This window comes from Spinacia oleracea, chromosome 4, assembly GCF_020520425.1.
Source record: "Spinacia oleracea cultivar Varoflay chromosome 4, BTI_SOV_V1, whole genome shotgun sequence".
NCBI classification, from domain to species: domain Eukaryota; kingdom Viridiplantae; phylum Streptophyta; class Magnoliopsida; order Caryophyllales; family Amaranthaceae; genus Spinacia; species Spinacia oleracea.
The window spans coordinates 173,286,432-173,306,600 of record NC_079490.1 but is presented as its reverse complement, the minus strand read 5'-3'; the positions used below and the strand labels follow the sequence as shown (position 1 = coordinate 173,306,600).

Sequence of the window (20,169 nt, the reverse complement as noted above, 5' to 3'; positions counted from 1 at the left end):
GGCAAGGTTGTTAGGATCGGGATCACACCTTGGATCGGTGAGGGGGTAGGATCGAATCAGTAGAATTAGATCATAGGATCGTAAGATCCTACAAAATTTTAAAAAGTAGTATGAAAAATGCTGCTAAATGATAAATACATATCTTTCAAACAACATGGATGCTAAATACATATTTTTTTCTCACATAATATTGATATTTTAAAGCCAATATGGCTTTGTAATAGTTACATAAATTAGAAAAGATGGAGATGTTATCGTTTATGAAGTTGGCTTATCACTTTTTAGGCTTAAAGAGAAAGTTAGTTTCTTTAGGGATCATTTTAATAAGTAAAAAGTAGGATCGACCCATCCTGCACGATCCTGTACGATCCTATACGATCCTGATCGATCTTGCACCAATGTGAGTGAAAAGTAGGATCTTACGATCATATTACGACCCCACCGTCCTATACGATCTACCGATCCTGCTACGATCCTGAAGGATCCTGCTACGATCCCACCATCCCTGCGATTCTGCTTGCGATCTGGATCGTTTTGCAAAGTACGATCCTACGATCCGGATCGCGATTCTAACAACAATGACGATTGGAATAAACTCAATAGAGCTAGTATAGTACCATATATTTTGTTGACATTAGTTGTAATCATTTAATTTTAAGTTTTTATATAATACCGCACGCATCACCATATAAGAGCATGGCCAATTATGAGTCACTACCATACATACTCACAAACATACATGATCTTATCTCTCTTCCACATCATCGTCCACATCACTTTCCACTATCTTGTGTTACCATTATGAGTCACTTTCTTTATTTTCTACAATGGTGAGGTTGTCCACCACTCTCTCTCCTAGTATTATCAATACCCCGCCATTTATTCTCTCTCTTATGTATTACTAATTATTCCTAGTTATTGAGCTTACATAATTAATTAATAAAACTAATGGCATTGTTAATTATTTTTTGTTAATTAATATTAATAATCACTTAAATACGTAAGCTAATTCAGTTTGTTTTTTTGCTAATTTTTGAATTCGAAATGAAAAAGAAAATAAACAAAGAACAAAAAGAACAGTAACATTTTATCAACACCAAAGGTAATTTGTGTGCAAAGAAAATGAAATGCATTTAGATAAAGGAGGGACACATGTCAACATTCTAATGGGCCTATTTTATTTTCTGACGCACATTAGTTTTAATGCAGATTTTCCTATTTTAAAAAAAAATTAAAAAATTGGTGTCGTTTTTACCAATTAGCAGGCAAAAAAAATGATTTTGATAGTGCGGGTCCTCACCGATTAGTGAGTCTGCAGTAGTTGTTTTCACTCCCCATGGTGGAGTTGTGAGTTACCCCTACAATGGTGAGTTAACTCATAAGTAGGAGAGAGAGAAAGAGCATGACGAGTTAGTAGCAATTCACCATTACATGCTCCAAGAGTAGAATAAGACTAGTATGAATATGAATCTGGGAGGAGTACTCGTGCTCTTACTCTTACTCTTACTATTTTCTACGGAGTAATAATATTGAATCGTGGTCATATGTGCGGTGTAAATATTCTATTACTTTCTACGTCTCATTTTACTTGTCCCATTTGATCAAAAATGTCTCCCAAAAAATTGGTCAAACGCATCAAGTAAATTGTATCGCAGGAAGTATAAGTTTTATTTATTCCGTATTTGTTTGCCCTAAAAAGTCATGGCACATGATGAGAAATTGAAGGGCATTTCTTTTGAAAAGTCAATCATCTCGTGGGTTTTAATCTTGGCATTAAAAGGAAAAACTACATCACGCAAGTCACTTGTAGTGAAGAATCAGGCCCAGAAACGATTTTGAAGAGCTTTTTTCTGAAGAAAAAAGTATCCTAATTCAATATGAAATTTATTTTCTGTAAACCCGGTCGCCTAAAATAGAAAAAAAAAAAAAATTGTTATTTTCTTTGTTCTTAAATACTCTTTATGTTCCTAAAAGATCGTCCAATGGTAAATTTATAGGTCAAACTTTAAAAACTCTGACTATAAATTCTCATCAGTGTATAAGAAATAATATAGTTATGTAATCTTGTTAGATTTGTCTTGATGCATATTTTTTTAATATCAACTTTTTATAATTTTACGCGTGTAGAATTAATTAGAGATATTTAGGTTTTAAGTCGTATCTTGGAGACCTTAAAAAATCAAATGAGACAATATTTTAGAAACAGATATAATACAAAGTGACGGTTGTTTTCGTAAAATATTTTTTTGGCGTTACGCAGTGATTCAGTGAAGAATTGCGCATTTGGGAATTGGGAGTGTACTAGTGTAGGCTATGAAAAAGAGTCCAATTTGTTGGCAAGAAGGGAGTTGGGTCTGTTGGATTACTCCGCAATGTTTTTTTTTATTCGGGTACAGTCAGAGTTGGTTGTACCCCCATCTAAAACGAACATTTATTATTCGAAAATGAACATTTGTTTATTTATTTGTAAATGAACATTTACTATTTCGGAGATGAACATTAATTTACTATTATGGAAATGAACATTTATTTATTTATTTGGAAATTAACATTTATCTACTTATTCGAATATGAACGTTTATCTAATTATTTGGCAATCTTCATTTATTCAACCAATTTAGAAATGAACATTTAGCTACTGGTTGTGAAATGAGTAGTTACTAATTTTAAAATGAACTTATTTATTGCATTAATATGTTATTACTTTGAACATATATTTACATATTGAGCAATTAAATCATGTCAAAATAACATATTTTACCAAAAAAATGAACATTTTAGGCGTTGTCTATGTAAGTTTGTACTTGAATTACAAGATATTGGTATATCTTCAATCTTGAATCTTGATTTTGATGTAGTCTATAGTTCTTATACTTTTGAATGCGTGTATGAAGTGTGATGTGAACACAATATTTGACTTTTACGGTTTTAATTTTCTCATTGTTGTAGGCTGAAAATGAAAATAGTAAGTAATTTGATATGATGATCACAACTAATTTAAAAATGAACATTTACTGATTTCAAAATGATGAGCATGCAAAGAAAACAAATAGGTTAAAAAGATACAAGGGTTTATAAGATGCTCAGTAATAGAACAAGAAAGAACAAAGAATAAAAAAAGGTATGAACAAATAAAACAAAAAGTATGCACAATTTCATTACAAACATTAACCATATGATTATTATGAACAAACAAATAAACAAGAAAGAACAAATAATTCAACAAAGAAGAACAAACAATATAAAAAAGAACATAAAATTACAGAAGAAATAACAAACAATACAACAAGAAAGAACAAACAATACAAAAAGAAAGAACAAACAATACATGCACTTGTAAAAACATAAAAGATCAATGAAGAGCTTAATTTCATTATGGACATTAACCAAATGATTATTATGAACAGGGAAATAAACAAGAAAAAACAAATAATTCAATAAAAAAGAACATAAAATTCAAGAAGAAAGAACAAACAATACAACAATTATGAACAATTTCATGATAAATTTTAAAAACAACATGAATGAACAAACAATACAACAAAAAAAAACAAATAATACACGCGCGTTATTTTTTGGGGTATAGCCAGAGCTGGTTGTACCCGGGTACAACAGTTAGGGGTTAGGATTACTCTGTCTTTATATGCTATTTTTGGGTCCTAAGGGATCGATTGCAAAAGAATGGTAGAAAGATCCACAATTCTTTTGTGCCTTTGTGAAACTATTCACGAGTTTCTTAATTTAAAAATCCGGTTACATTTTTATGTAATACTTCCTCCGTTTCATAAAAATTACAACACTTTTAGTTGTGCTACTATTTATATATGAACTTTGACCATATATTTTACTAATTTATTAAATGCAAATGTTATCAAGTAAAATATCATTGAATTTATTTCACTATATATACTTTCATAATATTAAATTTTATGATTTTTTTAGAAAAAGATAATTAGAGATAATTATGATCAAAGTTGTATCTTGGCGAACATACTAGTCAAAGTGTTGCAATTTTTGTTAATATTAAACCCAATATGGCAATGAGTTTCAGTTATGGTATATTACTAGATATTTATTTAGGAGATATATTATGTTATTGTATTCCTATTTTACGAGTTGTATTTTAGGGATAGATTTGTTAGTATATTGGTTTTCCTGAATTGTAATATTCTAGTAATATTGTGTTTCCTAATACTAGGGCTAGGGTTAGGAAGTTGGGGTATATAAATAGGGATTTATATACCATTATGATTGATATGCTTGAGATCCTGAGCTTGAGCAAAGTTTGAGAGAAACACCTGTGAGGTTGATTGATTGTATTGTTAATAACGGTTTTGATTAATAATACAAGTTGGGACGTGGGTATACCACGTTATTTATATTGTGTATGCTTTGTCTATATTGTTATCTCGTACTATTCCTAACAATTTTTTTGAAAGGGATGAAGTATAAAGTAGGATACGCAAATTTTGAAATAATAAAATGTGAAGCATTTAGAGTATAATGAAATTAAATTTAGAATGTGAAACAAATAAATTTAATTTTGAAATAAAATGAACATCTAATAGAGGAGGTGATGTGAAAAGGATTAATATAAATGATGTTCTCTAACAAAAAAATAATAATATCAAAGAGATGACACGTGACATTATCTTGTGTAAAGATTGTGTTTTAAATTATTATTATTATTATTATTATTATTATTATTATTGTTGTGGGATCTTTTACGGTGATGACGTGTCACGCGTTCCTCGGAGGTATCAAGTATGAGCTGGCACGAACTTCTGGCAACCTGCAAAACAAGAATATTCCCGTAGGAATATTCCCTCCGATGCTTAAGTAAGTACAAGCTAGAGAGAGAAGTAATTTGTAGAGAGAAGGCAGAGCAAAGATAGTTTTAGGTTGGTGGGAATGAATTGATTGCCTTTTTACCTAGGGCTCTGCACTATTTATAGTGCTAGGGTTTCTCAAGAACTGGTCCTGCATGATTGAGTGTTTTACGCAAGATTGGGACACGTGTCCTGCATTGGTTCTAGAAGCTGGTAGAGGACCAATGTGGACCTCTTAATCGCTTGGGCCTGGGCCCTGTGAAGTTTGAGAAATGCCCGTAGGCAAGCTTTTGGGCTCTTTCTTCTGGGCTTTGATAGTGCAGTCAAGTGGCATTCTTTTAGGCCGCATTAATTATTATTATTATTATTATTATTATTATTATTATTATTAATTAGTATAGATTTCGTCACTAATAAGGTTTTAGACTCTTAGCTTCGTGTCAATAGCGGACCGATAGTGAGCGAGTCAATAAACGAACAAGGAGAGTCGTATGCGAATACAAATAAATACGAAGCTATCCATATTTTTTTTTCAGCTGCTTTCCTGTCAGACCGCCTGACAGGAACGACGAATACTGACGTCATCAAAACCCCACGCGCACCCACGCGCATATTGTCAAGCGCTCCTTCCCCTCTCCTTGACCTCTTTCTCTCTCCTTCAGAACTCTATGCCCCTTTCTCCTTCAGAATCGTCTGCCTCTCTCTCCTCCAAAACTCAGCCACCTTCTTGCCGTCGTCTCCGTCACCTTACCACCGTTGATGCGCGTTTTCCTATTATAGATCGAAGAATGGGCCGTCACCTCCTCGTCGCCGTCCCCTCTAAAACCCTAGCAACCTTCGTTCTCTCTTCTCCTTCCTCAATCTCCTCGATCTCTCCTCCTAGCTGCCGTTGCAAGATGCGCGATTTGGATTGGGACTATCCGTAGCCTTGTCGTCTCCGCCGCCAATATCCTTGAGGTTTTAAGTTTTTTGATTTTCAGTTTTTTTTTATTAATTTGGTTGATTTTCCGGTTTAGGTGTAGAGGTGGTGGCTAGTAGATTTGAGCTTGTTGTGGTGGAGTTTTTCGACGCTGCGTTGTGGTGGAAGAATGGCGTCGCCACCACCTCGCGGGGAGCAGAGGCAGCGGTTAGCCTCCTCGCAAAGCTGCGGCTGGTGGACATTGTTGTTAATGGCCGCGGAGGAGCAACGGTGTCAATGGTTGCGTGGTCAGGATAGTTGTTGTGGCTGGTTCACAGAATCGGCTATGGTAGTGCCGCCAACGTTTCTCTAGTACGGGGTGGTGGTTGAGGTTGGCAGTTCTATTGTGGTGGCTCATTGTGCTCCAATTAATGCTTTATCTACCTAATTGGATTTTTGGTCTGTATTTATTTGGTTTTAGTTAAAGAATACTTTGTTTTAGTTATACTTTCATTATATTTAGTTATGAAATAAAATATTTACTTACAATTTTTTTGCATTTAAGTCAGTTTTTGTTTAAGTTATATTTTTTTTATATTTAGTTAATAATAATTTCGTATTAGTTAAGAAATTTTTGTTTAGTTATAATTTTTTGTGTACAAAATTATTTTGATTTTGCGGAGCAATGCCATTGACATAAACTCAAACGTCTTAACTAATTACTTCTAATGTTTAACTAATTGGTTCCATTTCTTAACTAATTCGTTCCATTGACTAACTAATTGGATTTCAGGCTTAACTAATTGAATTAATCGTTAAGGCTGAAACCAATTGTCATTAATAAACGCCTATTTGGGTTGTGCCGTAACTAATTTACATAAAATCAAAACTAATTCATATAAAGCCTTGACTATTTGACTTAAAATTCTAACTTGTGTTGTTGAATCATTTAGTTTATAAATATAATCGTACGATAATATTTGTGTTTTTTGGGTCAATAGTTACACTTATTGACCAAATAGTTATGTTTTTTGGGTCGATAGTTACACTTATCCAAATAGTTATGATTTTTGAGTCGATAGTTACACCAATTGACCAAATAGTTACAATTGTGAAATACATATAATTGACGAATTAGTTAAAGCAATGGAACTAATAGTTAACTGATGGAACCAATAATTTTACAGTTATAAAGAAAGTATTTGTTAAGGCTGAAATTCAATTAGTTAAACAATGGAACCAATTATTTAGCTAATGGAATAAATTAGTTAAAACAATCTAACCAATTAGTTAAACAATGAAACAAATTAGGTAAGCAATGAAATTCAATTAGTTAATCAATCGAACCAATTAGTTAAGCAATGGAACTAATAATTTAATCAATGAAACCAATTAGTTAAGCAATCAAACCAATTAGTTAAGCAATGAAATCGATTAGTTAAGCACTGAAACCAATTAGTTAAACAATGAAACCGATTAGTTAAGCATTCGAACTAATTAGTTAAGATTTTATGAGTTTTAGTTATGATTTTAGAAGTTTTAGTTAAGATTTTCGGAGTTTTAATTATGATTTTAGAAGTTTTAGTTACGTGTTTCTAAGTTTAGTGAAGATTTTATAAGTTTTAGTTAAGATTTTCTTAGGTTTAGTTAAATAATATCGTGTTTTAGTTAAGATAAGTCGATTAATGAAAATTCTTTAGTAGTGAGCCTAAAGTGATACATTGGGCTAGGTGTAATGTTTTTGGGCTTTGAATTAATTGATTCTATTGCTTTAACTATTTCGTTTCATTGTTTAACTAATTGGTTTCATTGCTTAACTAATTAGTTGGATTGCTTAACTAACTAATTCAAGTGCTTAACTAATTGGTTTCATTGCTTAACTAATATATTGGTTCAAATGCTTAACTAATAGTTGGATTGCTTAACTAATTTGTTTCATTGCTTAACTAATTAGTTTGATTGCTTAACTAATTAATTAAAGTGCTTAACTAATTGGTTTCATTGCTTAACTAATTGGTTCAAATGCTTAACTAATTAGTTCGATTGATTAACTAATTAATTTCAATGCTTAACTAATTAGTTCGATTGCTTAACTAATTAATAAAGTGCTTAACTAATTGGTTTCGTTGCTTAACTAATTGGTTCAAATGCTTAACTAATATAATTAGTTCGATTGATTAACTAATTAATTACAGTGCTTAACTAATTGGTTTCATTGCTTAACTAATTGGTTCAAATGCTTAACTAATTAGTTCGATTGCTTAACTAATATAATTAGTTCGATTGATTAACTAATTAATTCCAGTGCTTAACTAATTTGTTTCATTGCTTAACTAATTGGTACAAATGCTTAACTAATTAGTTCGATTGATTAACTAATTAATTAAAGTGCTTAACTAATTAATTAAAGTGCTTAACTAATTGGTTGAAATGCTTTACTAATTAGTTAGATTATTTAACTAATTAATTCCAGTGCTTAACTAATTATAAACGTAACTAAAACTAAGAAAATCTTAACTAAAACCCAAAAACTTTTAACTAAAACTCAAAAATCTAGAAATAAGAAACACGTAACTAAAACAAAATTATTCTTAACTTAAACGAAATTATTCTCAACTAAAAAACAAAATTTATTAAACAAAATTATTCTTAACTAATAAGTCCAATACTTTACTAATGAGTTCCATTGCTTAACTAATTGGTTCCATTGTTTAACTAATTGGTTTAATTGCTTAACTAATTGGTTTCATTGCTTTACTAATTGAGTCAAATACTTACCTAATTAAATTCAGTGCTTAACTAATTAGTTTCGTTGCTTAACTAGTTGGTTTCAGTGCTTAACTAATTGGTTTAATTGCTTAACTAATTGGTTTCATTGCTTAACTAATTGATTCCAATACTTAACTAATTAAATTCAATGCTTAGCTAGTTGGTTTAATTGCTTAACTAATTGGTTTCATTGCTTAACTAATTGATTCCAATACAAAATTATTCTTAACTAATAAGTCCAATACTTAACTAATGAGTTCCATTGCTTAACTAATTGGTTTCATTGCTTAACTAATTGAGTCTGGTACTTAACTAATTAAATTCAATGCTTAACTAATTAGTTTTGTTGCTTAACTAGTTGGTTTCAGTGCTTAACTAATTGGTTTAATTGATTAACTAATTGGTTTCATTGTCTTAACTAATTCGTTACAATTGATTAACTAATTGGTCGGTTGCTTAACTAATAGGTATCATTGCTTACCTAGTAGGTATAATTGCTTAACTAATTGGTTCGGTTGCTTAACTAATAGGTTGCATTGCTTAACTAATTGGTTTCAGTGCTTAACTGCTAATTGGTTTTAGTACTTAACTAATTGGTTCGGTTGCTTAACTAATAGGTATCATTGCTTCACTAATTGGTTCGGTTGCTTAACTAATAGGTTACATTGCTTAACTAATTGGTTCGGTTGCTTAACTAATAGGTATCATTGCTTAACTAATTGGTTCGGTTGCTTAACTAATAGGTATCATTGCTTAACTAGTAGGTTCCATTGCTTAACTAATAGGTATCATTGCTTAACTAATTGGTTCGGTTGCTTAACTAATAGGTATCATTGCTTAACTAATTGGTTCGGTTGCTTAACTAATAGGTATCATTGCTTAACTAGTAGGTCCCGTTGCTTAACTAGTAGGTATCATTGCTTAACTAATTGGTTCGGTTGCTTAACTAATAGGTATCATTGCTTAACTAATTGGTTCGGTTGCTTAACTAATTGGTTCGGTTGCTTAACTAATTGGTTCATTGCTTAACTAATTGGTTCAAATGCTTAACTAACTAGTTCGATTGATTAACTAATTAATTCCAATGCTCAACTAATTGCTTTGAATTTTAGGCTTAACTAATTGGATTTCAGACATAACAAATAATTTCCAGTAATCGATTTAATCTTAACTAAAACCCGATTATTCTTAACTAAACCTAAGAAATCTTCACTAAAACTTATAAAATCTTATCTAATCTTAGAAACACGTAACTAAAACTCATTAATTCATAACTAAAACTCCGAAAATCTTAACTAAACTTCTTAAATTATAACTAAAACTTCTAAAAACTTAACTAAAACTTCTAAAATTATAACTAATACTCATAAAACATTAACTAATTGATTATATTTCTTAACTAATTGGTTCCATTGTTGAACTAATTAGTTATATTGCTTAAATGCAAAAAAAATATAAACAAACCATTTTAATTTCATAACTAAATGTAACAAAAGTGTAACTTAAAAACAATAATTCTAACTAAAACGAACTTATTCTTAACTATATATCACAAATGTATAACTAAAATAAAGAGTTACTTAAAATCAAAAAAAAATATAAACAAACCATTTTATTTAATAACTATATGTAACAAAAGTGTAACTTAAAAACAATAATTCTAACTAAAACGAAATAATCTTTAACTAAAAGAAACTAAAATGAAATTAATCAAAATCAACGCCAGTGACGACCACCAGCAGCACTGAGCCACTGAACAAGGAACAATCGCATAAGCAGAGTGGAGGAGCAGAGTACTAAGAAACCACCACCACGTTTAATTTCTGGCAACACCTATCGGAAGTTGATGGCGACGACGAAGACGGCGAGGAGCCGACGAAGACGGTGAGGAGCCGACGACTTCTTCCTCTCTTTCTTTCGCCCTCTAATTCTGTATGAGATCGCCGACTCTTATCCTTCCACTCCTTCCTTCACCGCTTCTATATGGACCACCGCCTCTTCTCCGCCTCCTAGTTTCTAGACGAAGAATCGCCATCGCATTCGAAACCATAAACACTTCTCCGCCACCACCGAGAACGGCCACCACGCGAAGAAACGGTGGCAGCAGCAGCAGAGTAGAAGAGCAACAACAACGACCAAACAACCACTAGTCGAAGCGCTGCTCCACCGTCAACCGCTTGAAATCCTCCAACATCGCAGCCACCACCACCAACGCAACAAAACCTGATCGAAACCAAAAACAAAAATTAAAATCAAAAGAATTAATAAAAAAAGCTCAAAAATAAAAAACCTAAAGCAATAAAAACCTGAATTGAGCACAAAAAATTCGTTGCTGCACCTTCACCTTCGTTGATGCCGGCGAAAATGGAGGAGAGAGATTTTGAAGAGAGAGAGGGGCAGAGAGATTTTGAAGAGAGAGAGGCAGAGAGATTTGGAGGAGAGAGGAAATGAATTAGGGTTTAAAATGGGTGAGATTACATTTTTATATGACCCGAAATTCATGACCCATCTCCACGTTATTGACCCGCGAAAAATTAATCAAACCCATGGGTAAGATGGACTGACATGTCAGACGGTCTTTTTAAAAAATTTGTATTTTTTTTTTATATCATAACGTAAACTAATTTGAATCTTGGACTACTGCATACACTTGAATCTAGCTAGTATCGGTTGTAGAGCTCTAAAATTTAATTCCAATATAAAATTAGATGGGGGCATTATACAAGAACACTAATTAGCGCCTCGAGCAATGTCCTGGATAGTAGAAAAAATAAGTAACTTGTTTAGAGAATTTATTTTTTTAAATTACAATATATCTTGCTTTGAGTATTTAAAAAATTTATCATATAAGGATCAGTAACTCGTAAAAGTAATGACTAATTAGTGATGTTAGTGAGACTATTAAGAAATAATTCATATCGTTTTATCTAATTATGACTTTCTAATTAGTAATTTTGAACGTATAAAAACAACAAAATGAGCTGTGACATAGTGACTAACATGTGAGAGGTCACACGGGTTTAAAACCCATAGCTAACTTTTTTTTCATGATCAAGAAAATTGTATGAGATGATGTGACGACTGACTTGGAGTTTTAATGAGGATAGATGACGGGTAACTTTTACTCCCTCCGTCCCTTAATACTCGCACCGCTTTCCTTTTCAGGTCGTCCTTTAATACTCGCACCGCTTTCCTTTTCAGGTCGTCCTTTAATACTTGCACCGCTTCTATAAATGGATTACTAATATTATATTATTTCTCACACTTACCTACTACCCCATCTACACCCCTACTCCCCACAAAAAATCATTTAAAAATTAACACCCCTCACTCACCAGTCACCACTCCCCACCCCTTACACATTTTCCACTAACTATATTAGAAAAATACCCCACTACTAACTAACACCATTAAAATAATAAGTCAATTTAAATGTCTTAAACTCTGCACCGGTCAAACCGGTGCGAGTATTAAGGGACGGAGGGAGTAACTATGGTAAAATATTGAAAGTAACAGTACTTGTATAATATACTTCGTACTAGACCTGATCAAGATGAGCCCGGCCCGGCCGAAATTTTTGCGGGTTTGGGCAGAATTTTCCGGCCCGGCCCACCCGGCCCGAAAATTTAATTTTTCGGGCGGGTTTCCCAACACATAAATACACTTTTTAGTTGTAAATTTGGCCCGGCTCGAAAATCGCCTGGAATGCCCGGTAGGCCCAGCCCGAAAATAACGTGTTTGGGCACAAAATTTTGGCCCGAATCTTGGCCCGGTCCGACCCGACATAGCGAGCTGTTTTGTTACGCTCAAGCTGGCCCGAACCCAACCCGGCCCGGCCCGCCATTTGATCAGGTCTACTTCATATACTCCAGCAAACGTGAAATAGTTTAAATACCCCTTAAAAAAAAGCATCCTTTTAAAGATTAATACTTTTATTTGTGTGATAGGTTCAATGACCGACCTTAGCTCAGTTGGCAGAGCGGAAGACTGTAGTGGGAAACCGAATGACATCTTTAGGTCGCTGGTTCGATTCCGGCAGGTCGGATTTCTTTTTGTACTTTTCAGGTTTTTTATTTTTGGAGCTAAACCTAGATGTGTTAATATGCCAATGTTCGTTTTCATTCGTTTATAGAAAGCTTAATCTTGGTTTACTTTAAAGAAAATATAAACAACTCATTTTGGATTGCATTCATTTACAAAAAAAGCTTAATTTTGGTGTACTTCAAAGAAGACACAAAACTCCTATGTCAAAAAAAAAAAAAAATAACACAAAACAGAAACAAATCGTTTAGGTTGTATTTTATTAGATGTGTTCAGATATGGTAACATGATTCCTATTCAAGTGATAAGAAAACACTTCCCTCAAAACAAAACAAAAAAAGTGATAAGAAAACACAAAATATGAACAAGTAATTTGGATTACATTTTATAAGATGAATTTGTTTGGACTTTGGATATGGTTATATTCAAGTGATAAGTTATGAATTCTATTTATGAACTAGAATATACAAAGTACGAAGTATGAAGGAATTCACAATGAATAGTGATGGACGCTGGTTATACAAAAACTCCGCATGTCTCTAAAAGATTCTCTCATTGTAATATTTTTTAGGTCAAACTTTAAAAGACTTTGACCATGAATTACATCAAGTTTAAGTGATTCAGACTACTTGAGTTTAGTACAAATGGTATAGTACAAAAACTGCCTCAAGATTACAGGAGCAACACACGCAGCAACAACAACGTACCAAGAATCCAAGATCACACCTTGAATCATGCAACCTTTCTTTTATACCACTTAAACTCAAGCATCCTGAAACTTTTGCTGTATCAACAGCTGAGCTTCTCCTACAATCATCTTCACAACTTCTCCAGCAGGTAGAATTTCTTTGATGAGGCCGACACCTTGTCCAGCGTACATCCCCATACTCTCAATATCACCTGTCGTGGTTTTGTTTGGCACAGTTCCTGCAAACCGTTTTACCTCTTTTTCCTGCCAAAAGAACCGAATAGCAGCCAATAGTTTGGAAATAATGAGAATCACCAAGTTTCGAGAAAGAACATGAACACTAACAGGCTCCGTTTGGTTTAGTGTAAAACGTTAAACATTTTCCAAGGGAAAACACAACTCCAAACTAGTTTTCCTTTGTTTTGGTTCGTTAAAAGGAAAGTGAGAGAAGATGGTGAAGATCGATGGGAAGAAGGGAGAGGGAGGTAAGGAGAAAAAGGATGGAAGTTTTCCACCCTTTCAAATGGAAAAGGTTTTTCCACTTTTGAGGAAGTTACTGAAAATTGTTTTTCATCCCTTCGCTAAACCAAACAACGTAAAATGATGGCAAATTTGCCAAAAAGAACCTTTTATAACTCAAATTTTACGAGATAGGACCTTATATAATTATTTTTGTGAAAACACACCTTAAAGTAAAAAAATTTGCGAGAAAGGACCTAAGGGAAGTTTCCGGCATTGACTGAGCTTTTCCGACCATTGGGTGTGGTTAGCAAAATAAAGTCACACATGCTTTAAAGCTTAGAATTTTGGAGGAAAATTGGGTGTGGTTAGCTTAGATTTTTTTTTCAACTTTAGGTTTTAAAGCTTAGAATTTTGGAGGAAAATTGGGTGTGGTTAGCAAAATAAAGTCACACATGCTTCTCACGTGCAAGTCAATGGCCGAAAAAGCTCAGTCAATGCCGGAAATTTATTTTTTGTTGTTTTTTGCAAAAAAAAGTTACATTAAGGTGTGATTTCACAAAAAACAATTATATAAGGTCCTTTGTCGCAAAAAAAATTTATATTAAGGTGTGATTTAACAAAAAAAATTATATAAGGTCCTTTCTCGCAAAATTTGGGTTATAAAAGTTCCTTTTTAACAAATTTGCCTAAAATGATTGAAAAGTTGGGGAAATCGTTTTCCATGAAAATGTTTTACACCATACCAATCGGAGCCTAACTAAATGTAACCTGCAATTGCGAAAAAGTGTCATCAAGCAAGACCCCATTGTATTAGTCTTAATTTTTTCCAAGCCCCCCTAATAATCTTTTACCCTTATTGCGAAAGAGAAGAGAGAGATGATAAACTCACCACTCCATGTATTGTAGAACGTCCAATGACAGGCTGGTTAGTCTCATCTTCATTCTCAGGAAGTGATCTCCAGTCACTGAAGAACGGAGTGAGTAAGACACGTTGCGGTGCTCCAGGCCACCTTGCACGACCAAATACATTTGTGTGTTCAGTTTTGGAATACTCAACTAACTTCCTCTTGTACACAGGATGAGCATAGCTTTCTACAGTTGCGAGAAACCTATATAATAGTGCAAAGAATTACAGCATCATTAGACACAATTATAATCTTTACTGATAAAGAACATGAACATGCACTTTCACAGGATTCACAGATTATAAACTTCAAAATTAGATTTCCTTTTCCCTTCAATTACATTGTTTATTCATGCAACCAGCTCTTATGCAATATTCACTGATGTATGGGGTTCAGAGAACTAAGTTAGAAGAACTGAACTAAGTTATTTGCTGTTTCACTAAACTCCGATGGTGACATACCTAGTGCCAAGGCAAACACCTCGTGCCCCAAGGGCCAAAGCTGCAACATAGCCACGTGCATCCACAATTCCACCTGCAGCAACAACTGGAATATCTCGTTCCCCTATTAGATCAACTATGCTAGGCACCAAAGCAATTAACCCTTCCTGGAAAGAAAAAAAAAGGAAAAGATTCAGTGGCAAGAAGTATTTACTGGAAATTAGACATATTTAAAACCATTTTATCAATATGAGACGTATGAAAGAGTCAACCAGTAATCAACTAATAAGAAGCACAAGTAGTTACCTGACCTATCACATGCCCACCTGCTTCACGTCCTTGAACAATGATTGCATCTACTCCAATATCAACGGCCCTTTTTGCTGCTTCAATACTCCCAACCTTGTGTCACACAAGCAGCACATGAAAAAGTTAATCACTAAGAAAAACTTACTGAATCAATCAGTCATAGGGCTAGTTTGGTTGACAATCTAATGCATGGGAGTATTTTCTTAGTGATTAACTTTTTCATGTGCTAGAGTAAGTTTGGTTGACAATCTAATGCACGAACATTGGGTTAATGCATGGGCATCATGTAATATGCACAAAAACAACTACAAATAGCTAGTTAACCCAATATAAGAGTTATGGGAGACACTATTCATGGAACTTCTCATTTCATACCCAGTGTTCGTTGTCATGGAAATAATGGTACCTAACAAGCTCTTGGAACCTAATGTTACAGGAGTAGAAGAACCACACAGGTTGAAACTTAGAGTTGTAGCCCTTTCAGAGGAGATGAACTTAAAGGATAAGAATATGAACCTTCAGAGAGAGTAATCTAAAATCAGAGACTAACAACTAATAGAACTTCCCACCAAATTAATGCAGTATCATATCTCTGTGAGAACCTTGATATCCCTGAACTCGCAGACTACAACACCAATACAACACCAGGTAAAAAAGAAAAGGCCCACAAGGCCACACAAATTTGCCAAAAATGAAAAAAATAGATCCAGAGACTAAAGTTTGCAGGACTGCATTGAACATCACAATCCTAAGTTATAGCCTTTAGGATGGCATTACACTGACGGCCCGATTGGTAGCCGGCATAAATGGTGTCAATGGGAATGAACTTGTATGTAAATTTGTAAGGAAAATCAATATCCATTCTTGTTGTAATGCTAGTTCACTCAACATTATCTCTTTTTCTTTATAAATTTCCATTACCATCCATTAACATTTGGGGAGTGGTATTAGGTAGGAACGCAAATTTATGAAGAAAAACACCAAGAAAAAGTTTCATTACCAGGGACATCATGATGTTATTTTCTTGCCAAATAACACTAAGATTTATTACCATTCCCACCATTTATTACCGGCTACCAAATTGGCCGTGAGTAGTCAAGCCATGTCTTGGAGGCAGTAGAAAACCTGGGGCAACCAAAGGAGGGCACGCTCAACTTCATACCTATAAGTCTAAGGGGGCATCTCAGTGGTTAACTGTACCTTCATAATTTCCTCTTTAATTTCTAAAAGCCCAAGCCAAGGTGTAACCTTATTCTTGGAGGCAAAACTAATAGCAAAACCCTAGGGACCTCGAAGAGACCCTCCAAGATTTGGGTGCCTCCCCCAGTGTGGTTATAACTTATGATAATGTGCACCTTCCTTCGAGATTGCCAAAAATATCGAGTGCGCATCAGTTATAGCAAGTACCTATCACGGTGATGCCACCAGGCTTGCAACTGGGAGCAGAGTTGGTGCTTGTTGGGTATCATAAGGATGAAGCTAAGCCTCTTTTGATAATCAAGACACAACCAGGGCAGACTACTAGCATCCACTCTCAATTTCTCACTAATGAGGCCATTTTGTACAAAGTTTTAAAAATTAAGATGAATGCATTTATAATTGATTCGTAGAAATTAAAGAGGACGTTTCATTTGATGTGAAGGATTAATATAATATACAAATGAAGAACTTTAAAATGAAAAAAATGCAACTCTAACAAAAAACAACTCTATATACTTGGATAAGCAAAAAGCATCAAAACTTACTTGGGGAACAACTTTGACGCCAGCATCATGAGCTCTACGAACAAGCTCTTCAGATGCTTCACCCCAATATAATTGCAGTACATCCACTTTCTCCTCCAGTATAGCTTTCAGATTTTGTTCATGAGGAAATGCCAAAACAACACCGATGCCAAAGGGTTTGTCAGTTAAAGTCCGAGTCTTCCTTATCATCTCTCTTACATATTCTGGGCATTCCTGGTAAAATAAGCATACTAAATTTTCAACTAGTTTTTCATGGAATCATGACTACCATTTCTATGTGACATCAAACCAAGAAAGAATTTAGTTCAACATCAGGAGAAACAAATATGCAAACATATGTGCACATTGATATGGTCAGTATTTATTACAGTATACCTCTTGCAAATACATTAGATAAAACTTAACCAAGCCAGCATTACTAAATTAAAAATCACCAGCCATAATCCACTCCATCAGTCCAATGAAACTGATTAAGAAAGTCTATCATGATATTTATGATGTCAACAAGAAATCATAGCTTTCTTACTTCACTCTTACTGATCATAATATAGACTAGGAAATTTGGTTGCAAATTACATTTCAGAACTGGAAGACATATAGCTAGTCATACAAACCTCATCATGTTTCTATGATTAAGTTTCTGTTCTCCATAGAAAAAGATAGTTACAAATTTGTCATATTTGGTTTTTTAAAACGCTTCAATTGTATTTTAGGAACAAACTTGTAGGAAAGTAAGGCGTTGTTTGGTTAGATGTACGTAAGCATGAAAAGTTCAAGTTCCAACGAAGTAATCATGGAGCTTCCTAGGGGTGAGCATGGGTCGGGTACCCAAACCAATAGCATTATCGGATCGGGTAACCGATAAGCAATAATGCAAAAATTGATATCCATGAACCGAACGTTAAGTTCGGGTACCCAAACTTTCGGATCGGATACCGGGTAACCGTTATGATATCCAATTAGAAAAAATAGACTTTATAACTAGATTATTGTAATATTTTTCGGATAATTTTGCTCAGCCCTAGAGCTTCCGCCTCATACGGCTCCTCTAGGGTTGAAGTTTCAGTTATTCAGTTGATCAACTTTTATGGATCTTAAAGTTCACTACACATCTTACTTTGCATTATGTGTTGAAAGTTTATAAGGGCTAGACAGGTAGAACTTCTCATTCTCGTCATTAACCTCATCAGCACCCCTTATCTGAATAGAGGCTCCCACACAGAACATAGTGAGTGAGCATCTGATACACGGAGTCTTATTCCTATCTAACAAATAGGGTGTTTCCATCAGACCCTTGATTAAAATGATAATTAACAATAAATGAATACTTCGTAAATAGTACAATGATCCGTCATTATTTAGTGTACTATAATCAAAACCAAAGACTAATTAATCTTTAGGTTGAACAAGAAAGAGACAACACCAAAGAACAACAAACTCTACACGCTCTTCTCATCCAATGAAAAAAATAACCCTTTTGTGAATGGTTGTAGCCATTTCAGTTACTTCAAGCAAGTAAATTAACCAACTACATAAATTAACTTTTGGATTTTCCACCATCTATGTAACTTAAATTCTACGGTATAGCTACAGGAATCCAATAGAAAGTTGGTTTCAACGAACCAAACCAAACCTATGTACCACTCAGCATTCTACATTTTCCAAGCAAGAACGTGGCCAATGGCGCCCATATTCCTTGTATCCTTGAACTTTGAATCTTAATCGAACTTCACACCTCAAAAGCTCAAACTCACTTTAATAGTTAATCTCCTTGAGAAAAATATGGGCTTGTCATACGGTCATGCATACGAAAGCAAGTCTGAGAGTTAAATGATTCAGATTCAGGGTCTCTTATCCTATGCATCTTTTTGGAGTCTTAAGTTCAAACTCCCAAAAACACTTGAATTGTTCTTGCTCTAACAAGATGCCTTACATAACGAATACCATCATCATCAATTCAAATCACCCCAAACAATAACAAGACCACCAATAGGCAAACCATAAGCAAAGTGATCAACTTCAAACGAAATATCCATCCCACCATCCAACTTAAATCACTCGAAGTAAATGCAGATGAACAATTAAAAAGTTCAACATCATACGAAAAGAAACAAAATTAAAACAGTTTGACAAAAACAAACTCATCCATATATGATATACCTATCCAAAGAAATACAGTTGATAATCAAATTCAACTGGAAATACCCCAAAGCAAAATTCTGACTTTGTCCTAGAACCGAGAAACTTACAACAGTCAATTCAAGTAAAAACAATAAATACTTGATTTTGATCAAAATTGCAATATAATTTCCTTAATTTTCCTCCTTTTTTAGGCTTTATTTTAGGTACTTTATGAATTTTGATCTTCAAAAACTAATTATTGATAATAAACAGTTTAACAAAAACAAACTCATCCATATATGATATATCCAGATGATTGATAATCAACTTCAACTGAAAATACCCCAAAGAAAAATTCTGACTTTGTCCTTGAACCCAGAAACCAACAACAGTCAATTCAATGATTCATACTTGATTTTGATCAAAATTGCAAAATAATTTCCTTAAATTTCCTCTTTTAAAGCTTTATTTTAGGTACTTTATGAATTATGATCTTCAAAAACTCATTGATTTGTGACTAATTCCGAATATACCCAGAAATCACAAACAGTCAATTCAATAATCAAACAAATAATAAGTAGAAATTAATTCATTGAATGAAAAAGTGAAGGGAAACAAACCCAATCAGGGGCTCGAAGAAGACCAATGGCACCAGCATTAGCAACCGCAGCAACAAGTTCTGGACCAGAAATGTCGGGACCAAGTGGGGCCTGCATGATTCCATAGTCAAAACCCAGAATTCCTTTCCACCCCATCTGTTCTTAGTTCTTACCTCTTCTTCTGCAGCAGTAATTTTCTAGTTTTTCACCATAAAAATGGTGGGGTTTCTATGTATTTATGTTCATCAGAATTTTCAGAGATCGGGGCAACATATGAGAGTGAGTGTGTGTACTGTGTGTGTGTAAGCGAGGACGTAAGCAATAAAGCTAGAGGGAAGAAAACTCCAATTTGTATTGAGATTG

General features: G+C 33.8%; 1 protein-coding gene, 1 long non-coding RNA gene and 1 other non-coding gene across 3 annotated transcripts; 1 reads left to right on the top strand and 2 right to left on the bottom strand.

The window, feature by feature from the left end:
- Positions 1-10,091: 10,091 nt before the first annotated feature.
- LOC110800804 (uncharacterized) lies at positions 10,092-10,975 on the bottom strand. The gene is made up of 2 exons (XR_002536756.2): positions 10,803-10,975; positions 10,092-10,719 (listed from the first exon to the last, which is right to left on the bottom strand). It is a non-coding gene; the product is annotated as an uncharacterized lncRNA (long non-coding RNA).
- A 1,477-nt stretch (positions 10,976-12,452) lies between these two features.
- TRNAY-GUA (transfer RNA tyrosine (anticodon GUA)) lies at positions 12,453-12,541 on the top strand. Its single transcript is given in 2 exon segments — positions 12,453-12,489; positions 12,506-12,541. It is a non-coding gene; the product is annotated as a tRNA-Tyr (tRNA).
- A 392-nt stretch (positions 12,542-12,933) lies between these two features.
- LOC110800803 (uncharacterized) lies at positions 12,934-20,169 on the bottom strand. The gene is made up of 6 exons (XM_022006130.2): positions 19,828-20,169; positions 17,087-17,299; positions 15,339-15,434; positions 15,054-15,199; positions 14,577-14,796; positions 12,934-13,489 (listed from the first exon to the last, which is right to left on the bottom strand). The coding sequence occupies exons 1-6, from the start codon at positions 19,960-19,962 to the stop codon at positions 13,301-13,303; spliced, it is 999 nt and encodes a 332-aa protein (XP_021861822.2). The 5' UTR covers positions 19,963-20,169; the 3' UTR covers positions 12,934-13,300.